Below are 14,849 nucleotides of genomic sequence, written 5' to 3'. Positions count from 1 at the left end.
GCCAAGGACTACCTGTATCTGATCAGCAACAGGTATTTGATTGGCAACCATTGTTTGAGTGGCAGCTGAGTCATTCTAATGATGGTAGAGGATCTATCCATGTTACACAATAATGTAATGTCTGATCATTGGGAATTGATAATTCGTATGACAGACAGGACTCGGAAATTATAATTTAGCATGTTCAACACCATTCAGTTACGGGGAATTGCAAACCAGTGTTTAACACACAGCTATTTTATGCAAAATACACCTGAAAATGACCTCATGTTGGCTTCAAGACATTAAACTAGGGTTAGGCAAATCAGTTGGCTTCAAGATGTTTTTAGATTCAGTTCCCATCACCACCAGTTTTTTTTTTGTTTTTGTTTTTTAATTTGATTTATATTCCGCCCTTCTCCGGAGACTCAGGGCGGCTTACAATGCGTTAAGCAATAGCCTTCATACTTTTGTATATTTATACAAAGTCAGCTTATTGCCCCCACAAACTGGGTCCTCATTTCACCTACCTTAGAAAGGATGGAAGGCTGAGTCAACCTTGAGCCTTGGAGAGATTCGAACCAGCAGTAAATTGCAGGCAGCTGTGTTAATAACAGGGTGCGTAGACCACTGTGCTATCAAGGCTCTAGGTTTGATCAGTCAATGGTGAAATACCTGGAGAGTTATCGTCGAAACAAATGGAGAGCAGTAGATTACATCAAACATGGTCCTAGGGACCTGCTTTTCTATTGAACAAACTCATCCTCAAATAGCCTAACAACTCCCAAGAGATTATCTGTGTGAATCACAATAAGCAAGGACTTGGATTTGGAGCATGCCAATATGGAAATAATGAAAACACAGAGCAAGCATTCATCTTCTTTATTGAGATCCCGAAGCCAGTAAGCAGGAGTTTTTTATATCCACAATTCAAAATTAAAATGTGGTGAAAAATGCAGTCCGTGGCACATTGCATATATTTTTTTTAAAAAAAAGAAATGTGCTATAAACATTCAGTGTTCAGTTTGTCCATTAATCTGGAGTAACATGTCCATTGTACTGCCAAAATATTCAACCAAAGCCATCTGCCCTTATTTCTATCTGCTTGAGGTTAATTGCTTTTAACAAGAAAATGCATCAGCCAGCCCTTGATGCAGCTACAGAATTCTCAGAATTGGAAAAGTAGAGCTGAGATTTCTGTGAGAGCCTGTGATCCTAATATTCATGTAATGTAATACTTGTACATACCTGTTGCTAAATGAGATGTGGTGAGTGCTTTAAAAAAAGATACTAAAAGAGTATTAATGAATCTGACAAACTATCTTCATCTGTGTTAAAAACACACCCAACCAAATTGGCTTCTGATTAAAAAATGCCAGTGTGATTCAGTAGTTGAGGTGTTGGATTAGATGGGAAGACCCACTGTCAGCCTCCGCTCTATCATTGCTTTATTGCTCGGCTGCCATGAAACAGGGGGGAGGAGGGAGCTATTGGGATTTTTGGGAGGGGGGAAGAGAGCTGGAAGAGAAGGAGGACAAAACTTTGCTTCAGCATCTTCTTTGAAGTTGATAACGGCTCAAGGTCAACGGTCATGGCATAGCAGGAGGATTGTACCATCGGACGTGGCAACCACATGACTCCTGAGGAAATTGTGGATTGGGTGATGAATGCTGGACAAATGGGGGGGGGGATGCTTTCTATATGTAATTTTCACGCCTTTGCTTCAGACCTTGCTTTTCTTTGACTGCATTCAGTTCATACTCAGTAAAAGATACCTTTCTCTATGAAAATGGAGTCGGGGTTGTTCTTTCTTGGGTAATGAAAAGGCTGTCCTGATACCCACCCTAAATCAAAGCATGCTCAACTTTGTTGGAAAGTTGCTATTGGAGGGGGGGGAATTGGATGAGGAAGTACTTTGCAAACCAAATTGATCTTCTGAAGCATCAATCTAAGAGAGAGATTGCTTTTGTGGTTCGGTCACTAAGTTATATTTGACTCCTCATGACCCCATGAACCATAATAAGCCAAGCCTGCCTGTTCTCCACTGTCTTCTGGAGTTTGCTCAAATTCATGTTTACTCAAAAACTTTTACTACTGGTTCTGCGGGCGTGGCTTGGTGGGCATGGCATTGCTTGGTGGGTGTGGCTTGGTGGGCATGGCAGGGGAAGGATACTGTAAAATCTCCATTTCCTCCCGATCAGCTGGGATTTGATAGGCAGAGAATAGATGGGGGCGGGGCCAGTCAGCATTTTTACTACCGGTTCTCTGAACTACTCAAAATTTCCGCTACCAGTTCTCCAGAACTGGTCAGAACCTGCTGAAACCCACCTCTTTGTTTACTGCATCAATGACACTACATAACCATCTCATCCTCAGCTGTCCCTTCTCCTTTTGCCTGCAATCTTTCCCAACATCAGGGTCTTTTCCAATGACTAGACAAATAGATAGCTAGATCTTGAATATATAGGGGCAACTATTTCTCTCATTAGATGTTATAACTTTGGAAGAATTTTATCCACCATGAAATGGTCTACTCCATAAAATGTTTACTTTATTATGTTCATAACAGAGATTGACATGTATTAAATAAAATCTAAATAGGGATAAGTTGACATTTTGATAATACAGAAATCCAGTTCCCTGTAGGAATAGCCAACATGGCTAAAGATGAGGGACAAAAGGAGTCACAGTCCACAATCTGTCATCATCTGTCACAACAGCACCCACAATATGCAAGGTGTCTTCACTCTTCCAGCAGCTCCCCAAAATTCTGATTATACTGACCTTAGTTTGAAACCAGGTCTTCCTTCCTCATGCTTAATTCCCACTCATGTATCCTGGAGTGGGCTAATTCACTTTCTTCCAATCTGAACCCTAATCACCTGTATCAGTGGTGAAATTCAATTTTTTTTTACTATCGGTTCGGTGGGCGTGGCTTGGTGGGCGTGGTGGGTGTGGCTTGGTGGGCATGGCAGGGGAAGGATACTGCAAAATCTCCATTTCCACCCCACTCCAGGGGAAGGATACTGTAAAATCCCCATTCCCTTCCCACTCTGGGACCAGCCAGAGGTGATATTTGCCGGCTCTCCGAACTACTCAAAATTTCCACTACCGGTTCTCCAGAACCTGTCAGAACCTGCTGGATTTTATCCCTGACCTGTACAAAGATAAGCACTTAGCTAGGTTTGGATCACTATAAATAAAGCTCCTAATTAGCTATAGCAGTCATTATACAGAAAAGCAAAGAGTTGCATTAGTGCACACAGCCTACCAATTCACGCTGGATTTAACCTTGGAGTGTTTCAACAAATCCAAAGGTTAGTTTGAGTTCACATCTTCCTCCAAAAGAGAGGCTGAGCAACAGGCCTTCTGTTCACCAGATCCTCTAGCCAAATCATTTAGAAAGGACTCTCACCAAATCCTAAATATTCTCCTCTTCCTTCTGAGCATATACCTTACTGGTACATTCTGCATGCGCTCTTTCTCTCATTCCCCTCCCAATGGATCATTATAAATCCACCAGCCCTTCCAAATCTAAATGGTAGTGTTGCCATGGAAGCAATCCATCTTTAGACAGGAAAGCAAGCACCCCTTTCTTCTCTCCAGGGAAGGGCTGTGTCTTCAGCACTCTGCTCCCAGCTTTCACCAGCCTCTTCTGTCGGGATGGCATGAATCCAGATGGCACAAACCGCAGAGGGGCAAGAGAAAGAAGCCAATGCCGCTGTATGAGCAGGGAAATGCCTTTCTGTTTATTATTTCAATGCACCCTAGACTGCAATGACAGCTGTACAGTGGCACCTTTGTTTCTGTGTCGATACATTCAGAATGGGATTTGGAAGTCTTAAGCCACATAGGGGAGGTTTGCTTCGTTTCATGTCTGGTTCCAGAACAATTAGCAGTAATGTTTCCAGTCAAAACAAATTCCATCCCCCACCCCAACCTAATCCCAAATCCATTGATTCTGATCCTGTGAAATTTGCAAAGCAGACTCAGATCAAGCAATAGGGATCAATCAAATGGGGGGGGGGGGAGATCAAGATGGGGTATTTGGATTAACTCATGTTGATGTAGGGCAGGGGTCTCCAACCTTGGCAATCTTAAGACTTGTGGACTTCAACTCCCAGAGCAAATCTGGCTGAGGAATTCTGGGAGTTGAAATCCACAAGTCTTAAAGTTGCCAAGGTTGGAGACCCCTGATCTAGGACAGTGTTTCAGATAAATAGAGAATGTAGATCCCATCGGGGGAGGACAGTCCTTCCAGGCCAAAGGAGTAGGAAAAAAATACTTGCCACATACGAAAAATAGTTCTCATTCAGTATGGTAAGAAAAAGAGAGGGTTTCCTATAAGTCTATTTTAAACAAGAAATTTTGGGAAATTTCTCTTGGACGATGTGTGAGGGCCTCAGTCTTCATTAAACAGTCAATGAACACTAGACCCTATCTAACAAAATAAGACTCAATGTACATAAAAGTCAGGTTTTACATCTAGGCAAGAAAAACCATCTGTATAGATACAGACTAGGTAAAACCTGGCTTAATGCCAGCAACTGTGAGTGGGATTTTACGAGTTCTAGTGGACAATCACTTAAATATGAGCCAACAGTATGGGGCAACAGCGAAAAAAGCCGATGCAATCCTAGGCTGCATTAATAGAGGGATAGAATTAAAATCACATGAAGTTCTAATACCGCTTTACAAAGCCTTAGTAAGACCACACTTGGAATACTGCATCCAGTTCTGGTCACCACAATATAAAAAAGATGTTGATAGCAAATATTTTAGTGACGATGGCCCAAGCAAGATTAGAGATTTTGGCAATACAGAGCCTTGCTCTGTGGGCATGCCTGGCAGGTCTAGAGATCAAGGAACAGGGCAGCTACTGGGTAGTGCCAGCCTACCAATAAGAAGACTGCTGAAGATAGATCTTTGCTATCCAGCATGTCCTAACCTTAGGCTCAGTTGAGGCTCACACCTGCCTGCCTGTCCCTTCTTAGTTCATAAACTGTAAGGTGATACGTTCCAGATTTGGCCTGTGTATCATATGGTTTGCTGACCATATGATACGCTATAGCAGGGGTGTCAAACTCAATTTCATTGAAGGATGCATCAGGGTTTTGTTTGACCTTGGGGTGTGGGGATATCTGTGGTCCAGATCTAAGCACCCCACAGGCTGCATCTAGCCAACGGGCCTTGAATTTTGCATCCCTGATCTATAGCCTCAATGGCTACTTCCCTTAAATCCAGAAAGACTTACATGACCAAACCACTCACAATACATTTTGGAAAATGTGGACAGCCCGGGAAGCTTTGAAGTGATAAAAAGACCAAAAACAAAATAACAGCAAAAAAATCAAGGGCAACAGAAGTAGCATCTTTTTAACAACCTCCAGTTATACAATAACCTAAGGCAGCTTGACAACAAAATTGAAAAACCAAAGCCCTTTTCAAAAGGGAAGACAACTGTTGAAAAATTACATGGTAGATTCCAATTGAGCATCAGAGAATGTCCCGGTGGCTCATTAATACATCATCTTATAATAAGATGGGGAGGCATCTGTTGCAGAATGTAAACCTTGCCAGATGTTAAAAGGGGAAAGATTTGTCTTAAAATAGCTATGGAAATAAAGGCCTGCTCTGTTTTCTAATGAAATTATTTGGGAAAGGATGGTCCTTAAACTTATTTGTTCATCAATTTGGTTCAACTTTGATGCCATAGAACTCCAAGCCAACTCTGGGCAGCTCACAGTATAAAAATAACATAAATACCACAAAATAAATAGAAATACAAGAAGGGAAATAAACCAAATACCAAATGCAAATGACATCTACGTATATGTAATTAATTCACTAATACACACAGATACCCACAAACGTCTGTCTCTCTGTCTGTGTATGTGTGGGTATTCGCCGCTCCCCATTTCCTTTGGGACTTGGAGATATTTGAAATGAATTGAGAGGAGAAAAGTGGTATATACAAAGTGTCACTGCCAACTGATGCCCTCAAAATGTGTTGGGCCACAACTCAATCTTGCATTTCTCAAATTTCCCCATTAATAAATTTAAATTTAAAAATTAGCTTTCAAATGGCCTTGGCATGATCACTAAAAAGATTTTTCCCATTTTCCAAGAGCACTTCTCCTGCATGTCTCCTATCAGGGCAAATAATTTAAAATGATGGTTTTAAAAAGAAGGTAAGACATTGGAATTCTACAGATTCAAGAGGTAATCACTAGATCCAATTCTTTTTGTATTTAGAACAGTGACCCTGCACATGGAAAATAAAATTAGTAGGGAGTGTCAACCCTTTGAGATAGGCATGCTCATGAAAGAGGAATTGATAGGAGCCTTGGAATATACTTTAATTGGTTTAAATTGACAGAGCCCTCTACTTTTTAAAAAAAAATAGAATAGAATTCTTTATTGGCCAAGCATGATTGGACACACAAGGAATTTGTCTTGGTGCATACGCTCTCGGAGTACATAAATGAAGATACAATCGTCAAGAATCATAAGGTACAACACTTAATGATAGTCATAGGGAAACAGTCAATATAAATCTTAAGGATGCCAGCAACAAGGTTATACAGTCATAAGTCGGAAGAGATAGGTGATAGGTAATGCAGACTTAGTAACTAGTTTGACAGTGTTGAGAGAATTATTTATTTAGCAGAGTGATGGGATTTGGGAAGAAACTGTTCTGGTGTCTAGTTGTTCTGGTGTGCAGTGCTCTATAGCGTCATTTTGAGGGTAGGAGTTGACCAGGATGCAAGGGGTCTGTAATTATTTTCACAGCCCTCTTTTTGACTCATGCAGTATACAGGTCCTCAATGGAAGGCAGGTTGGTAGCAATTGTTTTTCTGCAGTTCTAATTATCCTCTGAAGTCTGTGTCTGTCTTGTTGGGTTGCAGAATCAAACCAGACAGTTATAGAGGTGCAGATGACAGACTCAATAATTCCTCTGTAGAACTGGATCAGCAGCTCCTTGGGCAGTTTGAGCTTTCTGAGTTGGCGCAGAAAGAACAGTCTTTGTTGTGCTTTTTTGATGACTTTTTGATGTTGGGTGTCCATTTTAGGTCTTGAGATATGATACAACCTAGAAATTTGAAGGTCTCTATTGTTGATAATGTGTTGTCTAGTATTGTAAGAGATGGTAGTATGGGAGGGTTTCTCCTAAAGTCTACCACCATTTCTACGGTTTCAAGTGTGTTCAGTTCCAGATTGTTCTGGTCGCCCCACGAGGCTAGTTGTTCAACCTCCTATCTGTATGTGGATTCATCATTATCTCGAATGAGACCGATCACTGTTGTGTCATCTGCAAACTTCAGTAGTTTAACAGATGGATCGTTTGAGATGCAATCTTTGGTATATAGAGAGAAGAAAAGTGGAGAGGGCAAACAGCCTTGTGGGGCCTCTGTGCTAATTGTACAGATATCTGATGTGATTCTGCTTAGCTTCACCTGCTGCTTCCTGTCTGTTAGAAAGCTTATGATCCATTTACAAGTGTGTTCAGGTACCACTAGCTGGTTTAGCTTAATTAGAAGAATGTCTGGAATGATGGTGTTGAATGCTAAACTAAAGTCTACAAAGAGGACCCTTGTGTAGGTCTTTGGAGATTCAAGATGTTGTAGGATGTAGTGCAGAGCCTTTAACTTTAACTTATACCTAACACAATCAAGGCAGAGTTGAGTTGAGCTTCTTTGTCATGCTTTCTATTTTTCCAGGACTCAAATATCTTTTCTGTAATAGCTCAACATTCCTCTCCCTCCCTCTTGTCTGAGTGAAACCCACATTCCATCACAGGGAGTTACGATCTGCCATGCTAAGTGCCACATTCCTTGCTCAAGAAAAGTCTGAAAGCAACAAGGAAAAGATGAAGGAGAAGCAAAGCAAGGGAGGGGAGTAATGAAGGAAAGGTAACCAGAGGACAATTCTGAAGTTTGGGGACAATCCTCCTATTGCCCTGGTTACAATGCAAGCCAGATTCGAAAGCCTCGTTTTGTGATCTACCCGGGTTCCCATGTAGAATAGAGTGGAGTGGAGTGGAGTGGAGTGGAGTGGAATGGAATGGAATGGAATGGAATGGAATGGAATGGAATGGAATGGAATGGAATGGAATAGAATAGAATAGAATAGAATAGAATAGAATAGAATAGAATAGAATAGAATAGAATAGAATCTTTATTGGCCAAGTGTGTTTGGACACACAAGGAATTTGTCTTCGGTGCATATGCTCTCATTATAAAAGCTATAAGTGATAAATCATATTATATTCAAAGTATGGCCAACCTAGCAAACCTTCAGAAATATCTATAACTCTCAGAATTCCACAATCAGAGCCCACATTTCCCACTGTGGCCTTCCCTAACTGGTGAAAGCTGATTAAGATTCTGGTCTAATTCTGGGTGCAGAGATCTGTAAGTCAAAACTATTTATTATCTCTATTATGATATAGAACCATCTCTTCACTAATATTTCTTTAAAATGGGCAGTCCTTTCAAACTGTAATAATGAGGTGTCCTCGCATACAGATGTTAAAGCTAGAATTTCGATTTAATGCTCTGCCAACACCTATTTTCCACACTTCAGAAGGGTTTTAAGACATGATTGCCAAATAGAGGTAACTTTGAGAAGAAGGTTTTAAAAACATCAAAAATATTTGCTGTGCATAAAATATATCTGCTGGGCTACTGCCAATGACTCTGGCAGCTCCCGCAAACCGAGAAGCTGTCCAGCATTGCAATATTTATTAAGAAAATGCATCACTTTCTTCTCCCATCACTTAGTATTCAAGGTGGTTTAGCAGCTTAAAAGCAATTATTAAGCCACAATTTCAAAGTTATGAAAGACAATAGAACCAGATTCAGGTAGTCCTCGACTTATGACCACAATGGAACCCAACATTTCTGTTGCTAACCGAGACATTTGTGAAGTGAATTTTGCCCCACTTTACGACCTTTCTTGCCAGAGTTGGTAAAGTGAATCACTGAAGTTGTTGAGTTAGTAACGTGGTTCTTAAGTGAATCTGGCTTCCCCATTGACTTTGTTTGTCAGAAGACAATTTCATTGTCTTCCCAGGATATTGGAACTGTCATAAATATGAACCAGTTTCCAAGCATCTTAATTTTGATTGTGTGACCATGGGGATGCTGCAACGGTTGTAAGTGTGAAAAACGGTCATAAGTCACTTTTTCAGTGCTGCTGTAACTTTGAACGGTCATTAACGAACTGTTCTAAGTCTAGGACTGCCTGTATAAACAACTTAGAATAACACAAATCAGTACCCTTAAAATAACTACATCCATTAATACTAAAAGCCAACCACGAAATCAGTCAATAGGACCGAACCTTAGAATAAGAGAGAAAGGACCACGGTGCTTTATGAGCCATGGTGGCGCAGTGGTTAGAGTGCAGTACTGCAGGGTATTTCTGCTGGCTGCCTGCAATTTGACAGTTCAAATCTCACCAGGCTCAAGGTTGACTCAGCCTTCCATCCTTCCAAGGTGGGTAAAATGAGGACCCAGATTGCTGGGGTTAATATGCTAACTCTGTAAACCTCTTAGAGAGGGCTGTAAAGCACTGTGAAGCGGTATATACCCTGTTTTCCCCAAAATAAGACATAATAAGCCCAATCGGGCTTTTGAGTGCATGGCAATAAGGCCAAGCGCTTATTTCAGGGTTCAAAAAAAATATAAGACAGGGTCTTACTTTCAAGGAAACACGGTAAGTCTAAGTGCTATTGTTATTACTAAGTACCAAATAAACCCTCCCATTGCTTTTGAAATGGCCTTGGTATGGTCACTAAAAAGATTTTTCTCATTTTAGAAAATAGAATAACAGTTGGAAGGGACCTTGGAGGTCTTCTAGTCCAACCCCCTGCTTAGGCAGGAAACCCTACACCACTTCAGACAAATGGTTATCTAACATTGTCTTAAAAACGTCCAGTGTTGGAGGATTCACAACTTCTGGAGGCAAGTTGTTCCACTGATTAATTGTTCTAACTGTCAGGAAATTTCTCCTCAGTTCTAAGTTGCTTCTCTCCTTGATTAGTTTCCACCCATTGCTGGAATTTTCCAAGAGCACTTCTCCTACAGGACAAATAGTTTGAAATGATGGCTTTTGAAAACAAGGAAAGACACTGGAATACTACGGAACCAGGAGGAGTTCACTAGATTCACTTCCCTTTGTATTTAGAAAACTGAACCTGCACTTGATTTTTCCTGGAGAACAATTTGGCTAGGATTTGCCGCCTTCATATTTGAGGAAAGGTGATAACATTTAATAGACCTGTTGGGGTTTTTTTCCCCCCCTTGTTACAGAGCAATATGGGCAGACCAAATAAAAAGAGGCACTTCAAGCATGATAGCCATAGAATATGTCAGAAACCTGGCTTATTGCAGAGAGATCGTAATCTGTATTGAAAAAATTCTGACTTCCCTTCCACCTCTCCATTATCACCTCAGCAGAGGACTGATAAAAGAGAATTACTTTGGCCTTATCATCCAGGAGTTTTATTCCAGCAACAATGACAGCAAAAAAAAAAAGATGCATTTATCTCCAGAGCAGGAAGAATAGAAGTGTCACCAGTTCTAATTCAATCAGACATCTAAAATATAGTAATTTGCTCGCACAGAACAAAATGTACATTCACCTCTCCGCTGCAACCCAGGGACACTTTCTGAACAGGTGATTCGAATCATGGACTAAACTCTAGAAATTAGTATTAAAAAAAAAAACCCACTATGGAAATATTTAACAATGCACGGGTGCTGAACTGCAAGCTTGCAAGAAAAGATGCATTCTAGGCATTCAAATAAATGTAAACAAACGTACCAAAACCAGAAGCACTGGTATCTCATAAATATTTATATCCCACCTTCTTTCGAGGGATGCTGAAGAAACAATTGTTGCAAACCCTGCTGAGACTGCTTTTTAAAACCTGCAGACAACTTACCGTAGACCTTTTTTCAGCATCAACAAGTTGTGCTTTTCTCTGTTCCTGCTTGTAACATGCAGCGTTAAGCCAAAGGGAAACATCACACAGTAATGTTCAACAATGTGTTGTTTTAAGTACAAATTTCAGTGTGGAAGGAAGAATTGCAGACCTGGAATGGGGCTGCCACTGAGGACGTGAAGCTAGCTCTGCTGGTTCACGTCTAGGCCAATCTAATCAGCATTCCCTTCTCACACAACGATCCAATAGAAAGCCAACAAGATATAAAATGAAGCAGTTTTTATTTCTCACTGTTACCTTTGTGCACCTACTACGTAGAACTAAGCAGCTCTTGTGCCTTCACACACAGCATCCACTTTTCAAGGCTAGGAGCTTTTGATAATCCTGTGTTCTATAAATTTGGCTCCTCTGTGACCAGAAAGACAGACATCTTCCTGCATCCTAATTTACAGTGCATGCTATTTTTACTAGGCATGCTCACACAATACACTAACCTAGTTTGCAAATAGGCTTCTCAAAATAACGTAGTCTTTGTATCGGGAGATTCACATTGGTCTGTAATAGCCACAAGTCAGTAGGAGTCTGACGGCCCTTTTTCTGACAAGTTTAATAAAAATTTCTTAGTTGGAAACGGTGTGCCAAACTTTTCCTGATTTAAAATTGTAACCAAGATTGCAATTAAGGCTGTTAACCAGAGATGGCTGTTTGTTTGTTTGTTTGTTTGTTTGTTTGTTTGTTTAAAATAACTTTATGGCCCACTAACATCATCTATGATTTTCTCAGCATCCTTTGGTCACATGATCATCATTAAAGTTAGTATGTATTATTAACTGCTTGATCTATGGGATTCTTTTTCTACCTTCCCCTGAAGAGCAAGCAGCTTACTCTCTTGAAATCCTTCCTCTCCAATCTCCCTGCTCTGCAGAGGATGAGTGGAAGAGTCAGGCAAAAGATAAATTGCCTGCAGAAATTGCTTCTTTTTCTTGGCTTCCCATTTCCCAGAAAGAAGAAAATGGACAAACAAAAGCAAAGGCGTGAAACTGAGTTGTCTTCTCGCTTTCCCGCCAAAAACCACTGTTGCAGTCCTATGATTTCCCACTTCGTGACTGCTTTGCTTGGCTGGTCCAAATTAGGCTCATTAAGTGAGGACTACCTGCAGTAAAGTCTCCCTTCAATCTAATCAAACTCTTGGTGACTACAGAGGAAGAATAGTTTGACATTATCTTCTTAAAGGACATTTTTGCAACTTTCCAACAGTTCTGATATGTTTGGGGGTTCCTCATCCAAGTAATAACCAGGTCTCAACTCTACGTAGCTTCCAAAATTAACCATGGGTGAGTGGGTATTGTCACCTACTGATACACTGGTTGCATTTAAGATTTATCCAACCACAGAAAATAAAAAGTGAAGATTGTTAAAATACAAACAAAAGAACTGTATTACCCAGAGCTGATCATCCATTCCTGGTGGGTTCTTTTTAATGAAAGCACCATAATAAGTAGCGATATTTCGGTGATGAGAGTATTTCTTTAGCATGTTAATTTCTTGTTTAATTTCTTCTTCTTCATCCTGGAGAAAAAGGGGGAAAAAACAGTGTCATCAATTCAACAACAGGCTTATTATCACAGAGATTGTTTCTCTTCATCAGTTGATGCAGACGAACGAAAACAATTCATTTGCTTTTATTTCCACCACTCTGCTTCCTCTTTTATCCCTTTATTATAGAATAAATTTAGCTCCACTTGTAAATATTTTTCCATTTCCTTTACATTAGGCTGTTTGGTATTTTGGCTTCATGCAACAATGAAGTTAATTGGATTACTGTAGACAGAAACAATCAGAGGCTTCACAATCACAAGCACCCTTAAAAGATTTGGATGCAGTCTCTCCAGAAATAATTATGAAACATTTCTGGTTACTCTTGGGGGAGAAAACATATTAAACATATGATTACAGATTAATCTCACTACCTATATTTAACTTTAAACAATTTAAAGTGAAGTAAAATTATAATTTATTTGGGTTTTTGTCTTCTTTTAAAGCGTGGACACCATTTGAGCATCAGAAAAGCACCATTAGAGGCGCCTTGGAGGACTGGGGAAAAAAAAACAATTTCTAAAAGAACGATCTGTGAAATGTGCACACTGTTTTACAGTAATCTATTTCAAACTAACTTTTTACAATCCAAATTTGTAAAGTCAATTGTAGTTTGCACTAAAGGCATATGGTTCGGCTTCCTATAACAAACTAATATTCTACTCAATTCCAACTGGAGTTTAAATGGAGCCTGGAATTTATGAGCCAGAAAGTAGGAAATGCTCTTTCAACACATGTGCAAAACCAAAATATAGAGGACGGTGGACTGAAGATGAATGAATGGCAGAAGGAACTGAAAGAAAGGAATAAGGCTAGAGGGGCTTAGAGTTGGTTGGTTGGTTGGTAGAATGTGAATAAAGAAAATAACTAGCAAAACACACACATTTTTCGCACTTTTATATCTTCGGGAAGGCCAGAAGATTTGTGTGCATATCATCTTTTAGAAGATTTGAAACCCTTCATTACTTGCACAGTAGCTAAATGATCTGTCTCCACAATGAAAATAAGGCATAGCTGGTTCCAAGAATAACTACTTAGATTCTAGGGAGATTTCTGACATTGAATTAGTGTGTTTTGTATTACTTTATTTTAGAAGACATGCATTTTTATTTTACAGACTGTAGACTTGCATCGTTTATTAATATACATTATTATGGTAGCTTATGTTATACTTTTAATAGAGACTCTGCTATGTTGGTGTTTTACCCCATCCGTTTGGTTTATTCTTGTGCAGTATATTTTATAAATCTTGCTGGTTATTGACCGAATATGTTACTCTTCTTTCATGCAAAAATCAGCAGGCGGTGTATGCGTACGTTTATGTATGGATTCAAACACACATCTCACATACAGAATTCTATTCCTTGCATCTGATGAAATAAAGCAAAATCACAATCTTTTTCATTCAAACAACACATACATAGATATATGCATGCATGACTCCATAGACAAGTTCCTGCAGTTTTCTTGGCAAGTTTTTTAACAGGGCTTTACCATTGCCTGTTTCCTAGGGCTAAGAGAGAGTGACTGGCCCAAGATCATCCAGCTGTTTAAGGCAGGATTAGAACTCATGGTTTCCTGGTTTCTATCCTTACTCCTTTAACTACTGCATCAAACTGGCTCTCATTTTAAAAATGTACACAGTTTTTTGTTTTTTTTTAGAAACACCAACACAGTCAATCAGGTATCTCATAATATGAAAAAGAAGGTTGTTTGTTTGCTTAAAGATAGGTATAAGTAAGCTTTTGGGTGGGCCACACATAATGGAGAGGGGCAGAGTTAAAAGCCCACTTAAAACTGTATGAGGGTGGAGGGAAATAATTTTTGAGGTTTTCTTTGTTAATTGAATATGCTAATTTTAGCGATCAGACTATAGCCATAATGGCGAACCTGTGGCATGCGTGCCCAAAGTGGCATGCAAAGCTGTGTCGCCTGGCATGCATGGCCTTGCCTGTTTGTCTTCCAGGTTTCTGGTGCGCATGTGGGCACGATGATCAGCTATCCTTCATGCATGTGGCAGTGCTGAATTTAATTTAATATATCGAATTTCTATGCCGCCCAACTCACAAGGGACTCTGGGCGGCTTACAGCAAAAAAATAATACAACAAAGAACATAGGAAAATTATTTAAAAACATTATAAAAAACATTTTAAAAACATTAAAAGACCATGCACACCATTCATGGCCGGATCTCGCAAGATCGCAACAGCGAGATCAATGGCCCCAGGCCTGCTGGAAAAGCCAGGTCTTCACCGCTTTGCGGAAGGCCAATAGGGTGGGGGTAGTCTGGATCTCAGGAAGTAACTGGTTCCAGAGAGCTGG

The 14,849-nt window shown here is 40.0% G+C and overlaps 1 protein-coding gene across 11 annotated transcripts in view; it reads right to left on the bottom strand.

Moving 5' to 3' along the window:
• Positions 1 to 14,849, bottom strand: part of TNIK (TRAF2 and NCK interacting kinase) — a 338,950-nt gene that overhangs the window by 141,120 nt on the left and 182,981 nt on the right. For all 11 annotated transcript variants that reach the window (XM_034438985.3, XM_034438988.3, XM_034438989.3 and 8 more), the window contains exon 4: positions 12,374 to 12,499. In XM_034438985.3, the coding sequence (XP_034294876.1) occupies positions 12,374 to 12,499 (126 nt within the window). The remainder of the gene's footprint in view (positions 1 to 12,373; positions 12,500 to 14,849) is intronic.

The sequence above is a fragment of the Pantherophis guttatus genome, chromosome 6, assembly GCF_059756535.1.
Source record: "Pantherophis guttatus breed Tessera chromosome 6, ASM5975653v1, whole genome shotgun sequence".
In the NCBI taxonomy this organism is placed as follows: Eukaryota; Metazoa; Chordata; class Lepidosauria; order Squamata; family Colubridae; genus Pantherophis; species Pantherophis guttatus.
This window is presented reverse-complemented; position numbering and strand designations above follow the sequence as displayed.